General features: G+C 37.1%; 1 protein-coding gene across 3 annotated transcripts in view; it reads right to left on the reverse strand.

Moving 5' to 3' along the window:
* Positions 1-1,547: 1,547 nt before the first annotated feature.
* Positions 1,548-24,074, reverse strand: part of ICA1 (islet cell autoantigen 1) — a gene marked incomplete at its 3' end in the record, with an annotated part of 72,459 nt that continues 49,932 nt past the window's right edge. Inside the window, exons 10-17 of one of the 3 annotated variants that reach the window (XM_080579984.1) lie at positions 18,499-18,593; positions 16,645-16,694; positions 13,870-13,932; positions 13,721-13,762; positions 9,543-9,824; positions 4,247-4,345; positions 2,343-2,478; positions 1,548-1,710 (exon numbers count right to left, since the gene is read on the reverse strand). In XM_080579984.1, the coding sequence (XP_080436110.1) occupies positions 2,357-2,478; positions 4,247-4,345; positions 9,543-9,824; positions 13,721-13,762; positions 13,870-13,932; positions 16,645-16,694; positions 18,499-18,593 (753 nt within the window). Of the gene's footprint in view, positions 2,479-4,246; positions 4,346-9,542; positions 9,825-13,720; positions 13,763-13,869; positions 13,933-16,644; positions 16,695-18,498; positions 18,594-24,074 lie in introns of all 3 variants that reach the window. The other 2 variants (XM_080579986.1, XM_080579985.1) reach the window with 2 other exon arrangements.

Consider the following 24,074-nt stretch of genomic DNA (forward strand, 5'->3'; position numbering starts at 1 on the left):
AATTTTCCAAATGAAGACAGGAGGGTTTTGTTTGTTTGTTTTAAACATCCTGAAAGTCTAGAATCTGTGACCAAAAAGTAAAAACGAACATTTTCTGAGTCTTAATTCTAACTTAAAGTACAGTTAGCTATTTTGAATATAGGCCATATTTTAGCCTCACCTTTGCTTTTATCAGAACTGCTTTAGCCATTAAAAATGCTAGAATAGATCGTCCAGAAGTGTTTTAACAAGTATTGAGACAAACATAATCTAAAACAAGTTTAGTAACCACAGACTTGCTTAACGTTGCAAGAATCTGTTTGATGATTTCAGTGCTAACCAAGCTGGGCTGAAAATGCCAGCAGCCTGTCTATTCCTAGAGCTGCTAACATTTTTGGTGTTGCAGATAATTACTGTTTGAGATGAAGAGGATTTCAGGCAAACATCCTGTGTTTTGAGTGCAAACTAGTACTCATAAGTGTAAATGCACCTCAGCATAAGTGTTAGGTGTTTCCCAGTTAATCTTCTTTGCAGATGCCTTCCTTAATGCCAGAGACGGCAGCTCTAAGTCAGGACCTCAGGCTACAGCCCTAATGCTCAAGAAAGTTACACATCTCAGGAGAGACTTCACAGGTGACAGCTTTTTGAGCAAGGAGCTGCCACCACCAGGCAGCAGGAAAACAGTGATCTTTGCAAACAGTTAGGTATCCATGTCTGTATCAGCTTCCATGTCTTAACTGGCACACAACAGAATGGCCTTACTGTTGGGGATCAGTGGGCTGGGTATTCCGTAAAGAGAAGACCAGGCTGTCCATTATCCAGTATAATACACTGCTAAACAGCTGAAGAACATCTCTGGCAAAAATGGAAGTACCTTGAGACTTTCCAGCTATGTGGCACCTTAAGAAGGATTTTGAACATTACAGATTTGTACAGAGGTGATTAAACTTGCTGAGGGTTCAGTCAGGTGGATCCCAGTCAGTCCAGCTTACCCGTCCACTATGTAGCATGTAGCTTTTTAGCTAGAACATATCAAACACACATTAATACTGCTCAGTGCAGCCACCAGATGATGTTCTGCTGTGCTTGAGAAGCAGGCCGGTTCTGATAACTTCTATATTTACAAAGTTATTTTGAGGCTTACAATGCAGGTACGTAGTTATCTAATAGACCATGAGAAATGGATTAACTAACTGAGCACACAAATTAACCGGGGATGAAAAACTTCATCAATGTAAAAGAAAAATAAATTGAATTAAAAAAGGCTAAATATAATAAATTGCAAAGCAGATCCTATACGGTACACATAGCAAACATGCAGAACTTGTGATATTGTACCTTCTGCCATCCTTTTCACCTTCCTTCACTGTAAAAGGAGAGAAGGGAGGCAAAGAGAGACCATCAAGTTCAGATTTTCTTACTGTCCTACTGCATCACTATTCAGAAACAGTGTGAGCTAATGATATGAATTATTAGGTACTCTCTAAAAACTAGTTATATGTTATCTTCAGATGCTTGTTACATACCAATTCAACAGCACACCAACATTCCAGGGGGAATAAAATATATTTTTTTGTCAAAATCATTTTATTAAAGAGTTAATGTCACAACAAGCTCAAAATAATACATGCTTCAGAAATAAATTTGATGAAAAACACTCTGAACAGAAATATGTTTTGAAGGCATGGTAAATCATCAGTTGCAAGAAACTTCTGCAAACAGGTGCAAATTCTGTTGGTGCAATGGAAAAAAAAGTCAGAAAAGAAGCCTTTTGGGTAATACTTCCATTTAGGTAGTACAGTTTGTCTAATAATTTAAATCAGAAAGGGCACAATTTCCATGGCTGCATAGACCCAAATGTATTTCTTATAATTAGCTCCAGCACAGATTTTTCACTGTGAGTACTAACAAAACAAATTCAGTTGACATCTTGACATAGCAGTAACATATATATATTATAGATGTGATAGATGTTTGACGCATGCAGCCTCCTTAGTTACATGATATATGTATTTTTTAATTTACTCAAGAAACATTATAAAAAAATAGGTTTGCAATTTGTATTTCACTCCAGTGTTAGCTCTGCATCACCTCAGGCAAAGACAGTGTTTCAGCAGATAATTTAATTTGGCAAGAAATCTGCCCTAATTCTTAACCTCATTTTTGTAAATCCACGTAGAAAATAAATGCTAAGTCTTTATACAAAACAAGAGCAAATAACTGTACGTATATAAAAGGGGATTTATTCCCTTTAGTTTTGTTATCATGGCACATACTTCATAGTTTCACAACAGCATACTAGTTTTCATTTAGTTTTTTTAAAACCCAAAAATAGCATTGATGAATGGAAGAATGTGAGTTACCATAGGCAGCTGACTCATGCATTAAGCAATTCATGTTCTTTATCAGTTTTCCCAACAGCATCAGGATTGGATAACGGGTCAAGGTCAGCAAAGAGACTGAACCAGGCAGTCAAGTCTTTAGGATTCCTTGTAGGTTCTGGAAAAAGAAAAAAAAAAGAAAAAGGAAAAGTACAAACTTGGAATTCTTGCTTGTCAGCTATTTTAAAACAAAAGTGACTGAAAGTTTGACTGAGGTCAAACAAACGCCATGCTGTTGTTTAATTTATTACTAAGGGCACTTCTGACAAGAAAATCAGAATGAGTGATTACATGTTAAAACACCACCTTTAACAGAATATCGAACTTTAGTAAGAATGAATGTTTTACATCTGGCTGCCTGTGCGCTTTATATACCTCCTGCCATGATAAGTACAGGAACACTTTAATTAAAAATAGAAACAATCTCTCTCTGTCTAGCTTTGTTTAGTGAAAGGTATTTTACTTGTGTGTGCACCTGCAGGCCTGTGAAAAACCAAAAGCTAAGCAAACTCTACTTTACCTTACCATCTTACAGGCCTGAATTCCTTAACCTAAATCCAGTTCATGTGACTGTCCTCTTCCCCCTGTATATGACCATACAATGTCATTAGTCATGTCCCAAGTATGGCTTCTGGTATTAGGGTATATTTTTTGATTTATATTTAAAAAAACAAAGTGAACCAGGAATATGTTGAATACCAGCAACAGCTGGACTATTGCATCTATTGTGTCTATATTGACATATAGATGTTGCAGAGGTCTCCTACCTTCCTGCTTCCTTTGGAACCTGATTATTCCAAAAAGGTAGATTTTCAAATTAAAGAGGAGGTGAGTTTGGCTGCTATAAAGAAGCTACATCACCACTTTCTTTTTTTGTGATCTCATGCTTAACAAACATTATATTCATAGAGAAATAAGATGTGGAGATGTGCTATTCTACTCAGAAAGATAACGTTGCATGCTAAATGAAAGCACCCTTTGTGCTATGAGGAATTCACATACAGAATAGGCTCAATTTGGCATGATTTCCATCTTCGTGTCTGCAAGGCTAGAAGATATGTCACCTTCACAAACACAGATTTTGAAGTAGCTGAAGGCTGTTCCTTTTTCTGGTGAAGCTATTGTGGCTGTGACATCTCACTCATTCCCAAAAGAGCTCCCAAAACATCTTAACCATCTTTTTCTACTGGGCTGAAATTAGTCAGTCTTTTAATCCCAGGAGGCAGGGGAAGGAATACACATTGCTCCTTCCTTCTGCACTGAACACCTTTCACGTAGCTTTTGTTTGAATATGAATGCAGAAAATATACTGCAAACTGGCAACAAGGATGCAATGTCCTCCTAGTTTGCCTACCCAAAAAACACTAGTCAAAATAGTGGGGCTTGGTATCAGTTGATGACAGGACTCTTGGCTCACTTGCCACAAGTGAATTGCTTCATTTGACTACTGATATGATGCATGTTATCAACAAAATCTGTAATCAGGGCTCTTCTGCCTTATCAGTAGCCTGTATTTTAGCCACAGAGTCTTCCCAGAGCTTCAAAACAGCGTTTAGCTTAGACTAAGTGCATGCAGATGCTATTCTGTATGACTCAAAATTAAAGGAGTAGAAGAAACTGTTGTTTCAGCTCCCTTGTTATATATATAGCACACTACTCTTCTGACAGATTACCAGCATTGAAGCCTACAAACAATACACAGATACACACGTATTATATGTATAACTGACACCGAAAGAGTAATTCGTCAGTAAGCACAAGACTCTTGATATGTAACTATTACAAAAATAAGCTTTATTATGGTAGATTAGGTGGGAAGGCTAGAAAGATGCATGAGTCACAGCTAAACAGGAAAAGCTAAATAACCGAAGAACTAAATGACTTACCACCTTTCATTGGCGTCTTGTTAGCATTCACATTCAGGCTGTTTGGTTTCTGTGCTGGCTGTGGTATAGATGGAGGGCTCCCACTGTTAGCTGCCCATCCTAGAATTCAATAATATAGCAGTGTTAGTGTTAAGAATTACTTTGTCAACTCTGCCACCCCACTGTCTAGCAGCACAGAGCTCACACCAGGTGATGGAGCGGAGTATTCTGTTTTGGTTATGGCCATTTGTATCTTTCTCATACACGAGAAATCAACAGTCAGATTCTGCAGAAAACAGAACAGAATAGCTGTGGAGTGGTTTCTTCATCTCCAGATCCAAGTAACTGTACTCTTCTCAAACCTTTAATATGTCTAAACAAAGACTTTTTTTTCCCCCTCAATTCTTTTATCCAATCACAGCTAATACTTGTTCACAGAAATGCCGGTACAGTAATCAAGTCAAGCATAGCTGTAGAGCAAAGAATATCAGTTACATTTGGGCAAAAATATCATACATACTAAACATTTTTTCCTCATTCCTTTACTTTTACAGTTCCAAAGACTTTCATTCCAACTGTTCCAGAAAACAAGTATTTTGTGAGCCTTGTTTTTAAATTAATTTTAAAATGATTAATTCTGAAAAAGTTCATTTGTTGCAAAATAACCTGAAGAATTTAATTCTAGATGCACTGTTTACAGTTAACTTAAAACTAGGTTTTAATTGAATATTTTTTAGTTATCCTTCATTTGTAAGGATCTTCTCAGCAGGGAGAGAGCAATTATATGGTAAAAAGTGAAACTGTACTCACAATTTATTGTTCCTACATGCATATTCTATATCCACAAGAGAGTAATGATAACTACAGTTATTGAAGCTGGATGCTCTAGGCTGGCAAAGTGAAATAGGGATGGCATAGCGTGGATACATATTAGGAAATAATGGCGCATTTTTATCCCTGGTTTAAGGAATTTAAATTCTTATGCTTTATCACATTTAGAGGACAAACAGCCACATTTTTAACACCAATGTTACATTACAGGCCTGTATAGATAGCTTTTATTTCTTATTTCAACTTTGTCTCCTCTAAGTGTTGCCTGGTCAATTATCTGTCCATCACAGGGAGCTGCTGTATCTAACTCTGCAGTATCAGAAACAAGATATTCATCTGTACATAGAGCTAGCATTTCCTTATTCAGTCTACAAGTTCATGCTCTCACATCATTTTTCTGTTCTCTTCTTCCTTTCTCCCCTTACCTTCTCCATTTTTGAGGCTGCTGTCAAATATTGGTACCCAGCATCCTGAGAGCTCCTGCAACAGCTGCTAAGTCACAGGAACCCTTCCTTCCTCTAACAGATTATTCCCTTCACTCTCTGATCTGGCCTTGACTCTAAAGGGCTCGAGGCCCAAGCAGTGTTGTTAAAAGGGGGCAAGAAGAATGTTTCCATAAAACCACATAGCTTAAAAAGGGAATTTTAAGCCACAAACATCCTCTGTATCTCCAAGGAGAGGAAACAAAAACTTGTTCAAAATCTGGATGCAGAGGGCTCACAAACATTTGTTCTAGGCAAAGATGATAATGGCTTATAAGCCAGCCTGTGCCTCCTAAAAATGAGGTTTTAAGAGTTTAATCTTTCAAATAAGCAAATTTGAATCATAACTAATACAAAAGTATGGCATTACCACTTCAGAACGACATACTTTTTCAGGCATTTTCTCTCTTGTGTTACACAAGAGAAGACTGGCAGAGGAGATTACAAACAACTAGAGAAAAAGTATAATGCTTTTGTTTCTTTCCAGATATATCGCAAGAAAGTGCTTTATATATCATGGATGGCAACGGATAAATTGAGTGGCTGAAATGAACAGGGCCAAATCCAAATTTCATATAAGTGAATGGGAGTGCTGCTCAGAAACATCCTGTGCACGTTCCACTGCCTTCAGTGAGGTCAGGAGCTGTCTCCCTAAGGACTCACCGAGGTGAGTTTGCATTGATGGAACTGGCAAACCACGAGGCAAAACACTGCAGGGCACCTAACTCCTTTGGGGCCTTCCTTTTGACTCCCTGGCCTGAGTCTTGGCAAGCAGCATGTCCATGAGCGATGCTGTGCTCCAGTTCTCTGTTCATTAGAACACAGCTAGCTTAAGCACCACTTAGAAAACAAAAAGGACTTAACCAAGGAAAAAAAAAATCCAGCCCAAAGTGTTCCACAAAATAGCTGATGCTTTTGTAACGAAGGTTTTGGGAAAGATTGCCACTGCTTTTTTATGAAATACTTTCATGGATTTTATTTTTAGTGTCCGCTCACGGTGAGTTACAGAGAACAAAAGCTTTGCCTTTCAAAACCAAATTGCAGTCTTTATCAAATCGCAAGCTCTTGCTGGCCCTACGCCTACTCTGGTTTGCCTGTTCACAGGATGGATTCATTACGTGACTAGACAAAAGATTATCGTTGAGACAGCAAGGAAACCAAACAGCTTACTTTTCAGCTAGCATCTTCACAAAAGCTACCACAATTAAATTTAGAAATGGAAGCAGTGCGCTGCACATTTTCTTACCAACCAGAACACGACCATGTGTAGGTAATATAAAGAGGAATTCTCGGTGGTGTAAGTAAGTAAAGGGGGCTATTTACATTATGAAAGAGACAGCCAATGCTCTCTGAATAAAATGGCAAGGCAACCAAATTACAAAGCTGTATCTGGAGCGGAATATAAAAGATTTGCTGGGAGCATGCTTTGTTTCTAATATTTATACATATTTTAAAACAGCACCTGGTAGTCCCATAGCAACTCAAAGTCCCATTGTGCTAGATCCTGTCCATAAATACAGCCAGAGAAAACTTGGAGCTGGGAATTCCTGAGCGTAACAGTTTATAACCTGCATAGCATTGTGCCTGTTTTACAGATTAAGATCTGAGGCAGAGAGAAAACAAAGCCCCAAAGATTTATGAGTGTGCTTAACGTAAAATAAGTAAGTAATCCCACTGAAGTTAATAGAAAAGTTAATGTGCTTAAAGTTAAGCATGTGAGTTTTAAGAATCTTTATGGTCTTAGGGCCAAATTCACACAGGAAGCATGCACCATCTAGGCTCTACTGCAGCACCTCACACTGAATAATTATTAAGCATTATCAATTAGGGGAAAAAAGAGTACAGCAGTATAAAATACATATCACAGGTCCTCAGTAAAATATCCATAAATCATATTCTCTGATCTTTTCAACTTTAATGTTTAGATATGTTTACTCTGCAGTTAGTATTTTTTTTTTTTTTTAAATAGTCTCTGTTCCCAAATTTATTGGCAAGGTCAAATTATGAAAGAAGTGCTGTGAAATTAAATGCAGTTTAAAATTCAAGTTGAAACACAAACGGACAGAATTTCACTTTCAGTTAAAAAAAAGGAAAGAATTAAAAATATTCTGTAAAAGTTAGTTTAAATAATGTATTTCACTTGGCAATTAGAGTCATCTGGGAACATGCTGATTATCAGATACAATCATGGAGTTGATTAGCCGTGACTTTTCAAATGCCAGTAGATCAATTACTATGATCTTCTGCCAAAACCTTGGAAATTCATTTGAAAACATCAACATATTTTACTCTTTTAATACATATTTATATTTTTTCTTATTCAAAACAATTCTGGGATATTATATTGACTGGAACTGATTTTCTATTTCTAGGGTTTCTTGAATGCCGTATATCTGACTTCTGATTTTGAAGTGGCAAAAACACAGCCAATGTCACTGTCTCATGCAAATAAAAGAGATAACATCAGAAAGGATACACAAGTCTGTTTGCCACTTACACCTTAAAAATATTTTATCTTCAAAATCATGTTTACATTTAAAAACATGCAAAAACTAAGCTATAATAATAATAATAACACAAAACACAATCCAATCTCATAATATAGCTGCTATTTTTAGTAATTTGCTTAAAATTTGTTTATGTCTCTATATCAAAAAAAGATGTTTCTCATTGCTCCTTTTTCTCCTTTCAGTAGATAGCATGTCTACTTCTGGTCAGAAACTGTTCATTTTGACAATGCAATGACTAAACCTCGTGATTTTTTTCTGTTCATATTTTATGGAGTCAAATCCTCTCCAGTCCCTCTTTGCTCTATTAATCATACTTCTATATGCATATATCACTATATATATATCCTGTGTGTATATATATATATATATATATATCCTCCTATATATCATCACAAAATTGCGCAGCACTGCAAACGTCACTTGCCCAGTTCCCATCTAATCATTGAAGTCAGTGAACCCAAGTATTTGCATTTGGGTGGGTGGGGGGAGGGAGTTATATCTGAATTAATTATAACTTAAACTTTCTTATTTTTGCCAAAATGGCACAGGTCACTTCAGAGCATGTGTGACTGTGCGAGTTTCATGGGTTCCAAGAAGTAGCCTTCAGGATGAAATCAGTCTGCTAGTCTCCCTACAGTGCTCTTCCCCAAACGAGATGAAAATGACTGTTGGGGCAGGGCCCCAAATGCCAAGCTTCTCCCCTAGCTTGCAATGCCCTACAGAGAAATCTAAGCTGGCAGCTGAGGGTGGTGGGGAGGATGATGGTAGTTACTTTTGGCTCATTACCATCCGCCTCCCTCCCCCAGGGCACAGAAGCAATAGGAAAGATTTCCCCCAGTATCCCTCCCACATATTCCCCTCCCCACAGCAGCAACTTGGAAAGGCCAAGAAAATGAACAGCACAGAACAAGGTGGAGAAAAGGAGCTGTTACCTGAAGTGGTAGGCAGAAATGCAGCCTACGAGAGGAATCCACCTGTTGCTAGGATGAAACACAATCCATTCTACCTTACCCACATACCTACATTGCAACAGTGTTGGATGCATTAAAAATAAGGCAGCGAAAGAACGCAATTGATTTTCATTAAGTTGTTTAAAAATAGTATTTCCAGACAAAATACAGTAATCATTTTTGGTTCTTTGGCTCCTTAACAGACACAGCAGCTGTGTTTTAAACAGTAAAACCTACTCAAAACATATTGTCTATTACAGAAAAAATGTCTCAAAGGCCTACAGAATATTTCAGAAAGTTTACTGAAAATATACAAGGCAATTATTTGTACTTCAGGCTTTAGACTAATTCATTCAACACTGAGTGAGCAGGGCTTGAAAAACAAATACACGTATTTTTCTCCAGGCCACACCTTACTTTAACTTCAGGGTTTCTGCAGCTCTGACACGATATAAGACAACACCACTCTTATAAGTAGCAAAAAGACATACTCTAAAGCCCAAAAGCAGAAACAAAGATCTAACAAACCAAGATGAGCTCTCACCGTGTAAAGATGACTGCAAGTCATTCATGTTTTGGTCTAACAGCTGTGAGGGCAAATAGCCTGATGGTGTTGATGCCATGGACGATGAAGTGTTCTCCTCATCTCCAGCAGAAGAGTTCATGGTGAGATCAGTAAGCGCAACCTGTCCAAAAACAGCTGTCCACTCTTTGCTGAATTCCCCCTCATCCAGGGAGGAAGCGTTGAGGATCTCATTCAGTAACACCATGTCATCCTTATCACTAGGTTCCGACTCCAAGGGCCTCACAAACTGATCCTTTGATGCTGTCTCAGAGCAAAACAGAGAGTAAAGATAAATCAATTTTTAAACAATCAAAGAACAGAAGGAACATTTAAAAAATACCCAATCTATTTTTTATATATTAACTGAGATGGGATGTTTTTCTGTGAATATTTGTCGTTTTCTTTTTCAGAACCAATTCTCTTGAACAGCTGGGCTGTAGCTTATGCAACAAATTATTCCTTGATTCTCTTAGATAACTTCACCGTTCAGACTCATTTCCCATTAAAAAACACTACAAATACACTTAAGAATCTATTAAATGTCCCACCAAAACCATTACATAGTCCAATACTTATAAGCATTGGAGAAAACTACTTTTATGTTGCTTTTTGAAGCATCATATAAAGTTCCTCTCAAAAAAAAAATCAGATTGGTACAAACTGAAAATAAAGAACAGCCGGGGATGATTCTAGAATTTTGTGAGAACATATTTAAGACAGCCTTTATGACCTTCTATTCATTGCTTGAGTTAATTTATTTTTTTTCCCCACGAGAACAGGTTACTCCACACAAAGTGAGATTTCTACACTGTTCAATGCTATAGCAACTCTTTTTTTTCTTTCTTAGGCCACTGAGAAGTAACTGCGGCCACTTTCCTTCTGATTACCCTTGTTAGTTTTCCTAGTACCAAGAACTGCAGCAGAGGAATCTTAAGCTGACATTCCTTAAAAGCCATTTTTTTCTTATTTTAGAAACGTTAAACAGTTATATAAAATAAATGAAGCTTGTAACCAGGATTACAATCCTTTTCTCTAGCTTACAAAATGTTTGGAGAGTGAAAGAACTATCAAGGAATCCCAAGTGTTATTTTACTTGGAAACATTTAGAGCTCCATTGTGGGAGTATGTGGAGGACAAAAATGGTGGTTAACAACGCTGATAATGCTATGCTACTAAAACCCAGATCAGTTTATCTTAATTACACTCATTTCAAACTTGTGGTAAGGCGCAGAAACAACTTCAGTTTTCCAAAGTTCTGGTAGGTCAGCTGAGCTCTTCAAGCTGCATACAGCTTGCAAAGATGTTGTAACCCTTCTGGGTTGGGATAAAGGATGGATAGCAGCAAAGTGGCTGCCATCAGAGCAACAGGTCATTTGATTTAAATGCAACTGCCTTCTCAGGAAAGTTCCCTTATAAAAGCTGTAATCATTTGTAATGAAATGGCTGAATTTGAGTCATAGGAGAAAAAAAGTACAAAACTGTTTTAAAAATAGGCTGATGAGTCAACATACACACCTACATACTAAGAAACAAATAAGCCAACACATAATACAAGGATTTTTTAAATTGCTGAAGTTAACACTGAGGTTCAGCTCCTTTCTAATTTACATTTTATATTCTCTGACAGGACCAAAAAACTAGAAACAGAAATTTTACAAACAAATCAATTCTTCTAATATTCCCACTAGACTATAACTAAAACCACATAAAACAACTTCTTCTCATGAACTTTCAAGCACTTTCCAAACTTCAGATAAATAGCAATGAATGTGAATGTTCTCCCAGCACCTATAATTCTCCCAAGCCTGTAGCTATTCCATCATGTGAGGAAGAGGGGTGTGTCCTTCCATAGGGAAAAGACAATTACTATTTCTAAGACATGTAAGAACTGTGATTTCTACTGGACAGCACCATCTCAAAACTGCTTTCACTAGGCCCCTTCATGAACTTGGAAGGAGATTCATACGTGAGCATCCTCAGTAACAGATCTGTTGAAACATATCACCAATAGTGTGCCTAACCACAAATTACGTTTACTATAATGGAACAGAAGTTCTGCAGCAACACGGCTCAGAGCGAAACTGTGCTTCATTTGGCTATCCCATTGCAGTAGTCCCATTATTACTGTGGGAGAAAGCAAAACATATAGATTTACATCTGAAGAGCACTTAGATCTTGCTGTACTCCACGTGACCACCAGAAAAGAAGAGTGACACACTTCGTGTCTCAGCAGTCTTTCTGGTTTTCCTGGGGAGAAAATGCACACAGAGTAGGGGAGGACAGGGTGATGCTTATGTTGAGACTACCCCAAGTAAACAGCAGTAAGCTCAACTTGTTTGCAATAAAAGTTATCTTGAAACCAGTCTTGCTTATCAAGACATTACTCATGTGGTATCTGCTAGATTACTAGAATGATATGGACTTTTTCACCTCACCCATAAAACTTCTATTATTTCTTTTCCTGTTTCTCTGTTTTCATTGCCCATTTTCACAGTCAAGATCCCTTCTTTGCCTTCACATGCTGCCCCTTATCTTATAAATGTCCACGAAAAAAACAAAAAACTTCCAGTAAAACACTGAAAAAAAAACCAATGTCACTATATTCTATTTTGTGTTTATCTGAACAAGCCTCTAACAATCCTCATGCTCCTTTGCAAAGATGCCTTATTTTGCTAGTATTTGAAAATATTCATAGGAAGAGAAATGAAAAATATTTACAATGATACATGGTCTGAAATACAGGATAAAGACTACTACCTTCTGAAACACACAAAAAAGTGTGTTTGGGAGCAATTAAAATAATACAGTATTCACTAGCCTAAAGCTAGCTATTGTGTGAAATTAGGGTCGACAGCTGATATCATAACATTAACATAAGCATCTTTATCTGATGTAGCTGTCCCACAACTGCTTTCATATTGACATAGCTATTTCACTTAAAAAAAAAAAAAAAAAAGAAAAAAAAGGAAAACACTTCTAACTGACAAGGCTAAACTTGTATGACCAGTAATTGTATGCATTATCTATATCTGCTCTAAGAAGGTCCAAGAAGGAATGCAAATGATTAAGGGGAAAACCAGGAGGAAAAAGGCCACACACTGACCTTTTTGTTATTAACCACAGAAAAGAAGTAATCACTACCTTATCTGCTCACAGATTAGGACTGCTATCTGCACAGGTAGCTGAGGAAACTTCCCCTGTTTCTGCCTTCGTGAGTGAAGACGTAATTTCCCCACAGTGCATGAGACTGCTTGTGGCAAATCCAAAGTCAAAGTGTTTGCAAATCCACTGTTCCTTACCCGACATGAAGGCAGTACCTTAAATACTCCAAATAACACTCTCAGGTTGACTGACTAAACCACATGGAGGGATTTTTTCTTTGCTTGTTTTTTTTGCCTTGCCACAGGTTTTTCTTTTTGTTGTTCTTATGATTGCTTTTGCTCATTCTTCTGAGATGAAGGAAGTGAAGAGCAAATAAAGAAACTATGAGCAATATCCTTACTCCATGTGAGAACTCAATACAATTTTTTTGCCTAGATGTTTCATATGTTACATGGTAAAACAGCTCCTTTGGTACAGCATATCCCCTTGAGCTGTCACTAATCTAACAGAAGTTTAACAATAGGAGTAGAGTCCAGAATTAAAGACTGCTTTTGCATGGGTATTTGAGAAAAGCACAGCAGATTTAATTAACTACGTGGCTGAAAATGTTACCTGTTCTTACATGTTTTCTAAGAGGATTTAATCATTTGTTTCTTATATGTCCATTTCTGATATAAAATCTTGTGGCTACAAAGTATTGCCAAGTGAAGGGTTGGGGTACAAAAAGAGAACTAAAAAGAAAAGATTTTGAAAAGTTATAGGAAAGGTAGGTTTACAGTGGAACTTACTTTAATGGGGAAAATGCAATATAACCTTGAATCATCCCTTGCATACCAATAAGGTATACTTTATATTCTAACATCAGCTTTAGTGCCTCTGTAGGTTTATGAAGCTGAGCTTCTTTTAACACTGTTTAAAAACCGTAACTGAACAATTTCATTCAGAAACATATGAACCCTTTAGATTAGGAAAACAATTAACATCTAGGATTAAAATTATACTTGAAGCCTGCAATGGAAAGGCAAATGAAAGAGATATACACAAATGTTTCATACCATTTTCTTCAGGTTGTAGGTCTAATAAGTCATCTATGGCACCTAAGAGCAGGAAATAAAAAAAAATTAGAAAGTAACATAAGAAGACCTGCAGTACACTGACAATTATGATATATATATTTAGAAGTAGTTTTCTTAAGACACTTCACCTGAGTTCTGCTTGTGATTACAATTTCCTTGTAACTTGGATAGGGCATCCTTGCCATCGGCAGCTGTAATCAAGATCCATAAACATGTCAAATTACACCTGGCACAAGAATATATGTTCATAAACAATGTCACTGTAAGTTCAACATGCAACAGTTGTTGGTATTCATGTTTAAAATTAACCTCATCGCAACTGATGAAAGACCCAACCTAGATATAAGCATTTTAAAGGAAGTCAAATTTCTGATCTTCCTTTGAATTACCAACTGCCACACAAGCCCATCTCCAGGCTAGGTGCACCCAGCGGAGGCAACTGCAAGAATCAGACAGGTCTCTGCTTTTCTGCAGAAGCAGAGATTTTTTATTTTATTTTATTCAGAAGCTTGTACTCGCACAGGGCAGGAAAGAGCACAAAAGTGTCCAGGACCTTGTCATTCCTTAAACTGCCTTTCTTGACCATACGTCAGTTGAATGGCATATATGATGGAACCAATCTTAAACACAGCCATAGCACATTAAAGGCAAATGCAGAGCAAATGATAGAAATTGGAAGTTATGAAATAGGAGCAGTTTATGAGGAATGCTATGAAGAAACAGCTCCATCACTAGCAGTGCTATGTCTGTTATTTTAGGATGTACAGAGTACATCAAGAAAAAAAAAACAACTTAGACTTACTAGTATAGGGAAATGGAAAAATTTAGCAGAGGTATTACAAAATACTTCAATTCCTTTTAAAGGTGACGCAGAAAGAGACAGAACAAGGTATTTACATTATGGATGATGCTGAAACATATTACAGTCTGTAAATAATTGAGAAAGGTTCTAGAAAACATCTGCTAATAAAATATTTTAGAAGTCAGATTTTGCATCCAGGAACGCTAAAATATCTGGTAAAACAGATATTTGATCTGACTGATTACTTGCGAAATGGGTGAAACTTCAGAACACCAAAAAAGTCCTAATATGGTGCCACTATTAAAAAACACTCAAACAACAACAGTAATTAACAGGGTGATTCAAATAACTGTAGGTAGCTAGGCGCTCATAGCTCATCATTACTCCAAGGCAAAACATTAACTGATTTGATAAAAGAATAGGAGCATAATAAATGCTCCTATAATAAAAGGTATTTTTATGGAAAGCATTCCTAGTTTAAAAAAAAAAAACACAAAATGACTAATTCCATTCTTTGATGAAACTGTGAGCTTATTTTAGTGAAGATATTTGTTTAGAAACAAGTTGACTTTGCACTGCATAGTCTTCCAGCTAAAAAGTTAGCACTGCATAATAACTATAGGGAACATATTGAATAGATTAGGAACATGACAACTAACAGATGTCAAAAAAAGTTGTTAGCAGAAACAACTGCAAAGTAGAAGTGTTTCTAGTTTAGATCTGCAAGGTTTAGTGTTATTTCCATTGCTTTTCAATGGCTTTAACAGTCATCTGGAAGTAAACACAGAATCCCTCTTGAATAAAACGTACAAACAACTATAACAGACTGTTAGAGGTGGTCATTCAGGCCAGTCATTGAGTTTCTATAGTCAAGCTGGGAGAATTTAATACCACTAAGCCTTAAGTTATATCTTGAGGAATAAGGAATACTAGCTGTGCTCCAGAATGGAAGAATGAGTCGTGGAAATCTGTGACCAAAACGACCTGAGTTTTTATAAACAATGACAAAATCAAATATGAGCTTCTAATATGATGTTACTGAAAAATGAAATATTCCTGGAAATACAAAAAGGAAGGTGATGAGTTGGAAAAAGGAATGTGATTTTACTTTCTAGAAACACTATTGGTGAGACCAACATCAGGAATGTCTTGTACAGTAGTATTTTTCACATTTTAACAGGAATGTTGGAAAGTGGAATGGAAACAAAAGCTTCAAAACTAAAGGTCTAGAGAAGATGTCTTAAAGACATTAATATGGTTAGCCTATCAAGAGGAAGGTTTGAGGGGAGTTTTGAGTACTTTTTAAGCACCTTTATGGAGGATGAAATACTCCATGTTGAAAGGTTCTCTGTTAATTTATTAGATAAAATATACTATAAAGCCATGGCATAATTTAGGCTGGAAGGATGTCTGGGAGTCATTTTGTCCAAGCCCCTTGTTAGAGTACAGCCAGCTATAAAGCTGGATCAGGTTTCCCTGGGATGGGTCAAGTCTTGAACATCTGCAGGGATGAAGATTCGACAGCTTCTGCGGGAACTTGTTGCAAACGCTTTGCCACGCTCAAAGTGAAGCTTTTTTCTGAGTATCTGACCAGAATTTCCTTCTTGTCACTTGTGTCCACTGTCTCCCCTTCTTTCACTGTGCACCTCCAATTGGAGCCTGGCTGTGTCACTGGATAATAACCTCCCACCAGGTCATTGTCAGCAGCTGAATAGGACTTTGCCTAACTTAGCCAGAAGTTCCACCAAATTTAACAAGTTTTTAACAGAGTGGATATTTAATCACTGGGGTAAACTAGCAAGGTAAGTGGCACACTTTCCTTGTCTTGACATCTACTAATCAGAAAATCTCTTCCTTGAGGACATGCCCAGTGTAAGAATTACTCTTTGGAAGACAAACTATTTGACCTGTCTGAGAGTAATTGAGTGAAATGCATTAGGATACAATATATAAGATATTATGTTTAACAGATCTTCCTGGCCTTAAGTTTTATGCATTTATATGGATTTGCTTGTTGAAGCTGAACGTATATTAAATAACAGAAATGAAAACAACATAAATCACAGCATTTAGGAAGTTATGAAGACATGAAATAGAATACCTGAATAGTCTGATTCCTTGGTATGGCTCTCCTCATCTAATGAAATCAACCTTAATTTGAAAGAGTAAGAAAAAAAATTGAGAAAACAATTCTAACGCTATCATATATTTTTCTCTTTTTGCTCACATCATTATAGAATCATATCGACAACAAATAAACACTAATTCATGTGGATTCCTGCATTTGCTGTATATGCTGATTTGTTGTTAAATTTTATTGCTTCATTGGCAGAAGTCTGTTGAAAACCAAAATAATATTGAAGACCAACTGTCAAAACCTACCACTTACCTATCTGTAATGAAAAGCATAGACCAAATCTGGAAAAGCAGAATATGCTCTCATAAATACCTCTAAGGAGGTATAACCGGTCCACAGAAAAACAATTTGCACCCCTCTTTTTAACTTTGTAACAGTGACTAAATAAAAACAACCATCAGGTGAGTTTTGTCCCATGACACCAGGTTTCTAAAGAACCAAATCAGTGGTGTTGATGAAAAAGCTCTTGCGATAAAGAAAAGAAAACAAAACAAAAAAAAACCACAAAGGTTTACAAGCAATTCTTACACAAAGACAAGTTAGTCAGGCCAAATTCTAGTATAATGAATGTTTAGCATGAATGGAAATATTGTGAAGATTTGAAAAGCTTTATTTTACTTTGCATCATTCTTCTAGAATCTTAGATGCATGTTTATGCTTTGATGGATACACCAAAATTTTAAGGAAATGCTATTTTACCCAGTTTAATGAAAGGAAAAAGATAATTCGTAAGTAAAAAAACAGTGAAACTATTACGTGGATCTGATGCATTTGCTGGTAGATGCCAATGCACAGATTTTGCATAAATCATGCATTTATTCTAGAATTTTATTTTCAACATTGAAGAAAACAATTGTTTCTGAAATTCTCTATTATTGTCACGTGAGAGGCATCAAACAGCCACCTGCCAAATGGTACCTGGCCAAGTCATTTCTCATCTGCTTAGCTCCAAACCTGACCAATTTATAAACTGGTTTTGGTCAGTGGATGCAAATCTAAGCAAGCAAAAAAACCTGAAAAACTGAACTCTTTCAAAAACTGTTACTATAAATAGCCAAGCAAAATACACTAATTATCAGCCAAGCTGTTCTCTGCTTTTTGACAACTGATCCTTAGCTGGGTGCTTCACTTAACCATGGATAGTCAAAACAACAGGTGGCAGCAGGATTGTATCAATGTAGCATCTCGTCGCAACTGAATCCTGATGGTCCCATAGGGGAGGGATCACATCTCATTCTCCTGTTCTTCTCTCTCTATAGCAGCCCATTCATAATTCTCTCTCACCTCAGAGCTACAGGTAACCCAAACCTTGATAGCATCAGTTCACTTAGATGTACTTTTTACTAAGTACCTCCTGCTTCGCTGGATTACTAACCAATGCTGTATACATTACAAAAACTAATCGCTGCTCAAAGCAATCAGGAATCCATATCCTATTCCCAGGTGTAAGGAGACGCTGCTGAAGGGAGAAATACAATGCTCACATATCTTCTCCCATGTGATGCTGTTTACCACTTCTTTTACTAAAGAAAATTTGAAGCAAAAGCAGAAAAATAAAGAGATGGCTAAGAAAAATGAGTAACATATAAAGGTTAAATGGGTCCTTTTCAAGCTCTTAAACTCACCATAAAGTTTAGTAATTTTGATACACACAGTACATCATTTCAGTAATGCTTGTATTAAGCTTATTGTTTGCTAGTGTGGTCAGACTACCTGTGTCTACATCTTTAGTTTTAAATGTTTGGTGACTTTAGCAACGAGAAAGTAGATTATAGATAAAATTACTTATTATTTTGAGATACAGGACATGTGACTTACTGACTCTGCTGATCTTCTACTGATTTGGTGCTCTCAATCTGCAGGTCCTCCTTTTCTGCTCTTTCTGTTAGTTTATTCACAGGATCTTGCAAGCTCTAGATCATAATCATTATAAATGAAAAGAGAGAAGAAAAAAAAGATTCAGGGAAGCAAAAATGTGTCATGTAAGGCCAAACCAGACTATAAAGCCTACATAAATTAGTCTAGTATTAAAAGCATATCTGACTCAAAGAGAATGAATAGATGCACTCTTTAAACCTATCTTTTCCTTGTACTGCTTCTTTATTTCTTCACTCTCTTTTTTTTCCTGACCCGACTCTTCACAGAACCCTAGCAGCTGCAGTGCCCCTAGGAAGGCACTGCTCATATCCTCACTCCAAAAGCAGGGGTTAAAATCTTGGATCATTCGATAGAGGCCAGGTGTGATATTACCACAGCCTGCTGACCCTTTGCAATGTGAAAGACCAGGCTATAAGATAACAATGAGCAGTTTCATGGTCTGCACTTTTATAACCCAAAGTTGGGCAAGTGAACAAGCCAACTCATAAAAGCATTGTGTACTGACTGTTTGAGATTGCTGAAGTATTAATATACTACTAGTTTTCCCCATAATTAATGTTATGCATTAATTAGGGTTGCTGTAAGAAAACTTAAATAACAAGGTTATTTAACGTGTTTGCTAAGTCTGTCTCACCTACTGAATAAAGGTTAGAGTCCCCAGCTCACTTGCTGTGAGAAAAATATTCCCACACATGTTGTAGCTCTTGTATGCACTGCCCTGTTAACCAGAATGCATTAGTCACCAGAAGGGGCATTCCAGTTTCTGTTTCTGTTAGTACTTGTGTGGAGATGTATACTTCTGTGTTTTAGAAACCAAACTAATGGACTTGTCATATACTGCAGTTGGATTTTTTTTTTTCTCCCAGTAAGTTAATGCCTCTATGTAGTGCCACAGATTAATTTGTCATAAGCGCCTAGAGCACTGCAGACATCATGTGTCAGAAGATGAGGGATCACAAAGGCAGCAATAATAACTAGAAGCCTTATGGAAATGTACCTTATCTATGGTTGCCGCTTTTTTTTTTTTTCCTTCAACACTGTAACAGTGCTAACCAGAACCACTGCTAAGTGCACTTCTTGGATTCTGAATAATGGACACAAGCCACCCCAGCTAGATCACCTATGAATGAACGTTACCCTTCAGCTGTGTCTGTACCAGCCGTTGACTAGATTGCACTGTGTTCTGCTAAAATTGGTGGGGATTAATCCATTGATTCCAAGAGGACCTGGGTTAAAGTTCAGAAACATATGTACAAAATTGCAGTGCAGAGAAAGACAGCAGTGCTTCTGGCACTTGACCCATCTCAGACACCTCCGCTGTAGAGCTCACCATGCACTGCACTCAGGAGGTGATGCTGCAACAGTGTGTGGTGCTCTGCGGCTAAGCATAGCAGCACTGAGCCTGCCCCAAGAAGGATGTAATGGTTTCAAACAACAAACAGCTACGTTAACTACAGCCTAACTTGTAGAAGGTAGAGAATTTATGCAACTTAGAGAATTATCAGAAGTAAAACCTTCTGCATCTTCAAGAAAAATACAGAGAAATCAGCATCCTTCTTCAAGAAACTATATTATGATGCTTCCTTCATTGTTAAAGAGTGTTTCAGGAAATCCATTTTTAAAGGACTGTGATCAACCCACGGAAACAGCATATAGAAATGGAGTTCATGAGTACCTCGGGAAGGAAACAGCACGATAATAATGGGAGTTACTATTTCCTGTATTAGAAAAATAAATATAGGTCTGAAATATAGATTCAGTTTAAATAGAGATTATGACAAAAATTGTTGAAAATTAGCAGATGTACATTAAAACCATAATTCAATTTACCTAATTATTTTGACATTTAGGCAATATTTCCTCCAATTCTAACAGCAAATAATTAAATTACTATTCTCTTCCCTGCCTCCTTCAGTCTGCATCCCAGTGTGTACTATGAAATGAGATATCTTTTTAAAAGGATAAAAAAAATCTAGACAATGGGTATGAAATAAAACAAGTGTTAAAAAGCTATTCTCAACTATTTTCTAAACACAAAGCCACAGTAATGTGATCACTATTGTCAACATGCATAGAAATAACACTGACATTCTGTTGTTTCGGGTTACATCTGAAGAAAGGAAGAACTCCCATCATCTAGGAAATAAAATGATTAAACAAGGTTGTGAGATACAGACTGAACTCAGACAACAGCAAGCACACTTCATTCAGTTTGGTGTGTGAAACATCACTGACTTCATTGGCTCTAAACAGACAGATGTGCAACTTCACAGCACGTGTCTGGATGCTAGCAAGAATTCACACAGACTTTGTTGTAAGCCACACAAGTATGTGACCGAAGGTCTCAAAAGTCCAAAAAGCTTTCTTCTTAGCTTCATTATGTCTTTTTTTACTATAAAAATCAGGATAAGACCGTACAAACTAGTGAAGCAAGTTCACAGTCATTCCTTGTGCCTATCCTGACTCTGCAACCAAAAGTCACCCAGTGACATTTTGCTTGCTGCCGTCACTCAGACTGAGTATCCCAGCCAGCTAACTGTGATGGTCCTCCACCACGGAGGTGGCTCTGTTTCCAGTTCAGGCACTGTTCCTAAGCTGACTGCTACTCGTGAAACTCCTTCACCTACGTTATAGCTTCTTTCAAGACAAGCCAAGATGATCTGGACTGCACACAAAACCTGTCCTCTGTAGTTATGTCACCAGAGTGCTGACAATGCATTCAGCTTGCCCACAATTCCTCCCAAGTGCCTTGGACAACTTATGTTCTTCCTCTTAACTGAGAAGGAATCAAAGTAACATAGCTAAGGGCAGCCCCAGGGGCCAGAGATACATCCCAGGACATCATAACAACATCCAGAGAAGCATAACACCACTGAAGAGACAAAAGCTTGGATCTGCTTCATTTTGGGAGAGGGCTGAAAGGGAGGAGGACAATCAGGTAGCTTCAGTATTTCCTCAGGGAGATTTATGAAAAAAATATAAAAGAAAAATAAAAGAACAGAGATGTAAAATTATATGCAGTTCTTCCTAGGGAATAAAGTCACGATGCAACAAATGGAAATGAGAAAGGATACCGGTCTACAGCAAGCGTCAGCAGAAGGCAGCAGTACTGAAGTAGCTGTTAGGGCAGGGTTCTCCAAACCACATAAGCAGCAGAAGCAGCAGTCTTCCACTTTGCACACAAATAAATGGATGCATTGAGATTTAGGCCTTTTGACTCCCTCACCAGGGCTATTACTGTTTCTAGGCTCATGTGAACTCTTCGGGAAGTTTAGTATTAGAGTACTGAAATGTAAACAATATGACTAAATATTCGTGAAGTACCGAAGACAAATAAACAGCGACAGAAATTAGAAAGAGGTATCATTCATGAAAAGTAGCCCCTGAAATGCATTTGAATTCCTTTGATATATAGTAATTTCAAGAAAATGAAACCTTAAAGGTTTTACCAAAGCAGCAGCCCATCATCTTTAATATTACAGTAATGGATACTTTTACATCGTGATACATAGATTTGTTAGCACATTAATAATCATCTTTCATCAAGCATAAAACTAGCAGTTAGGAAATACAGCTGCAAAAGCACAATTATACTACTCTCAGCATATACCCTGAAGCAAAGAAAACAAATGGGCTGCTTTTCATTAAGGGAGTTTGGCAAACATCTCTAAAGACAATGTTTTCTTTCCAGAAACAACCCCGAGAGGCATTTAAGAGTCTCTTTCCTGAGGTAAATCTAGTACATGAATATATCCATACTACAAAATACAAATAGTAATTTTCCAGTACATGGCACCTTCTAATTTTTCAGTAATACAATCTGCATCTAAGTTAAATATTAACACTGTTTCCTTAAATTCTTGTTTTGAAGTAAAATGCTGACCCTACATACATGTAAGCTTAGCTTAATTCGGCAGGAGCACTCCTGAATTAAGGATGAGTAAAGTTAAGCAGCTAGTAACAGAACTAGAATCATAAAAGAAAAATGATTTGCAAGCACCAAATTCACTATTTTAGAAAAGATCCCTTTAAAGAATATTTTTCCTTGTCTTATATCTAAGAGACAACTCCCAATTAAGCATGTAGAAATGGGCACATTAAAATATTTTATGTATGTTTTAAGCAATTATATATCCCATTTGTATGTTTTTAACACATAAAGTAAACAGCAGACACGATATCTTTTTTGACCAGAAGTTTCTCCACTAAAAACTGCACTTACCCGAGATCACCTATAGCCATTTATTATATGTTATAAAAAAAATAATACTTGAAGTAGGTTGCAACTCCTTAAACGCTGGCATAAGCACATGGCATGACTGGTAAGGATCAGTTCCTAACCATAAACATCTCTTGTTTTTCCACACTCATGTCTAGCAGAGAAAGCATGGGACTTGAGGGAGTCCACACCCTTCTGGAGGTTTGGAGACTGACCTGAAGGTACCTAAAGCAGCAGTAGACACCCAAGCTGTCAGGCAACAGAATCTCACCTGATGAAACCAACAAATTTTAACTGAATCTTCTTAGCAACCACTTAATGTAAACAAACAAACTACTAATTGAGGCAAAAGAGATCATGTAGGAGACTGAACTTTGATATACTAAAAAATAATCCCACACTCAAGAGACCAAAAGAAATAAAGAACTGATACTAAAAGGCAGCAACAGAGTCTTATCCCCAAGCAGCTGTTTTCTGCAAGCACAGACTTCCATGAAATTCTGTAGTATAAAACTAACCCCTGATTAGCATTATTTCTCAGCATACATACAACTGCACAAACAGGAAATCACATCTTTTCAGAGCAGGAGGCCAGCAATAAAAACGGTTATGATTCTCATAACAAAGTTAGGGCTTCACCCTAAACATATTACAAGATCCACAATCATTTTCACAATTACTTTCTGTTCCAGGGAGTGCTTGTTGCACATGTGCACACAATATAGATTGCATTTCTCCATCACAGATTCCCAATTTAATTCCAAATTTAGATTATACTAAAATCTTTCACAGGAGAAAGTTCAAAAGATAACAAGCATTCCAAACTCTCTCTCATCCTCCAACATGAGGGTACTTCTCATTCTCCATCACAAGGGTACTTCATGCTCCAGAAGCAGTGCATTTTCTGTACAAGTTTCTCTCCAAGGTATCTAAATGTTATGCATTTTGAAACGTGATATGTCTTGTTCAAATGATCATGTTTTTAGATATGAGAGAGAATAAATAGCCTATATTTTTTGCTGGGTGTCTGCACAAATTAGATTAAAAAGAGTTTGATTAAAAGCATAGAGAAAAAACTCTTCAGAAAACTTCAAACATCAAGAGGTTAGGAGCAGAACAGCCCCACCGCGTGCTTCCCAGGCTCCTCAACAGGACTCTGTCCATGCTAAACCCAGGCTGTGAACCAGCCGTCACTGCAATGGGAAGTGATGATGGGGAAACAAAGAGGACCTTTTTTCTGATTTAGAGTTTAACTGGTGAGTCTGTAGGCAATTACTGGCAGTGTCAAGATAACTAT

The sequence above is a fragment of the Anser brachyrhynchus genome (genome assembly GCF_964034855.1).
Source record: "Anser brachyrhynchus genome assembly, chromosome: 2".
NCBI classification, from domain to species: domain Eukaryota; kingdom Metazoa; phylum Chordata; class Aves; order Anseriformes; family Anatidae; genus Anser; species Anser brachyrhynchus.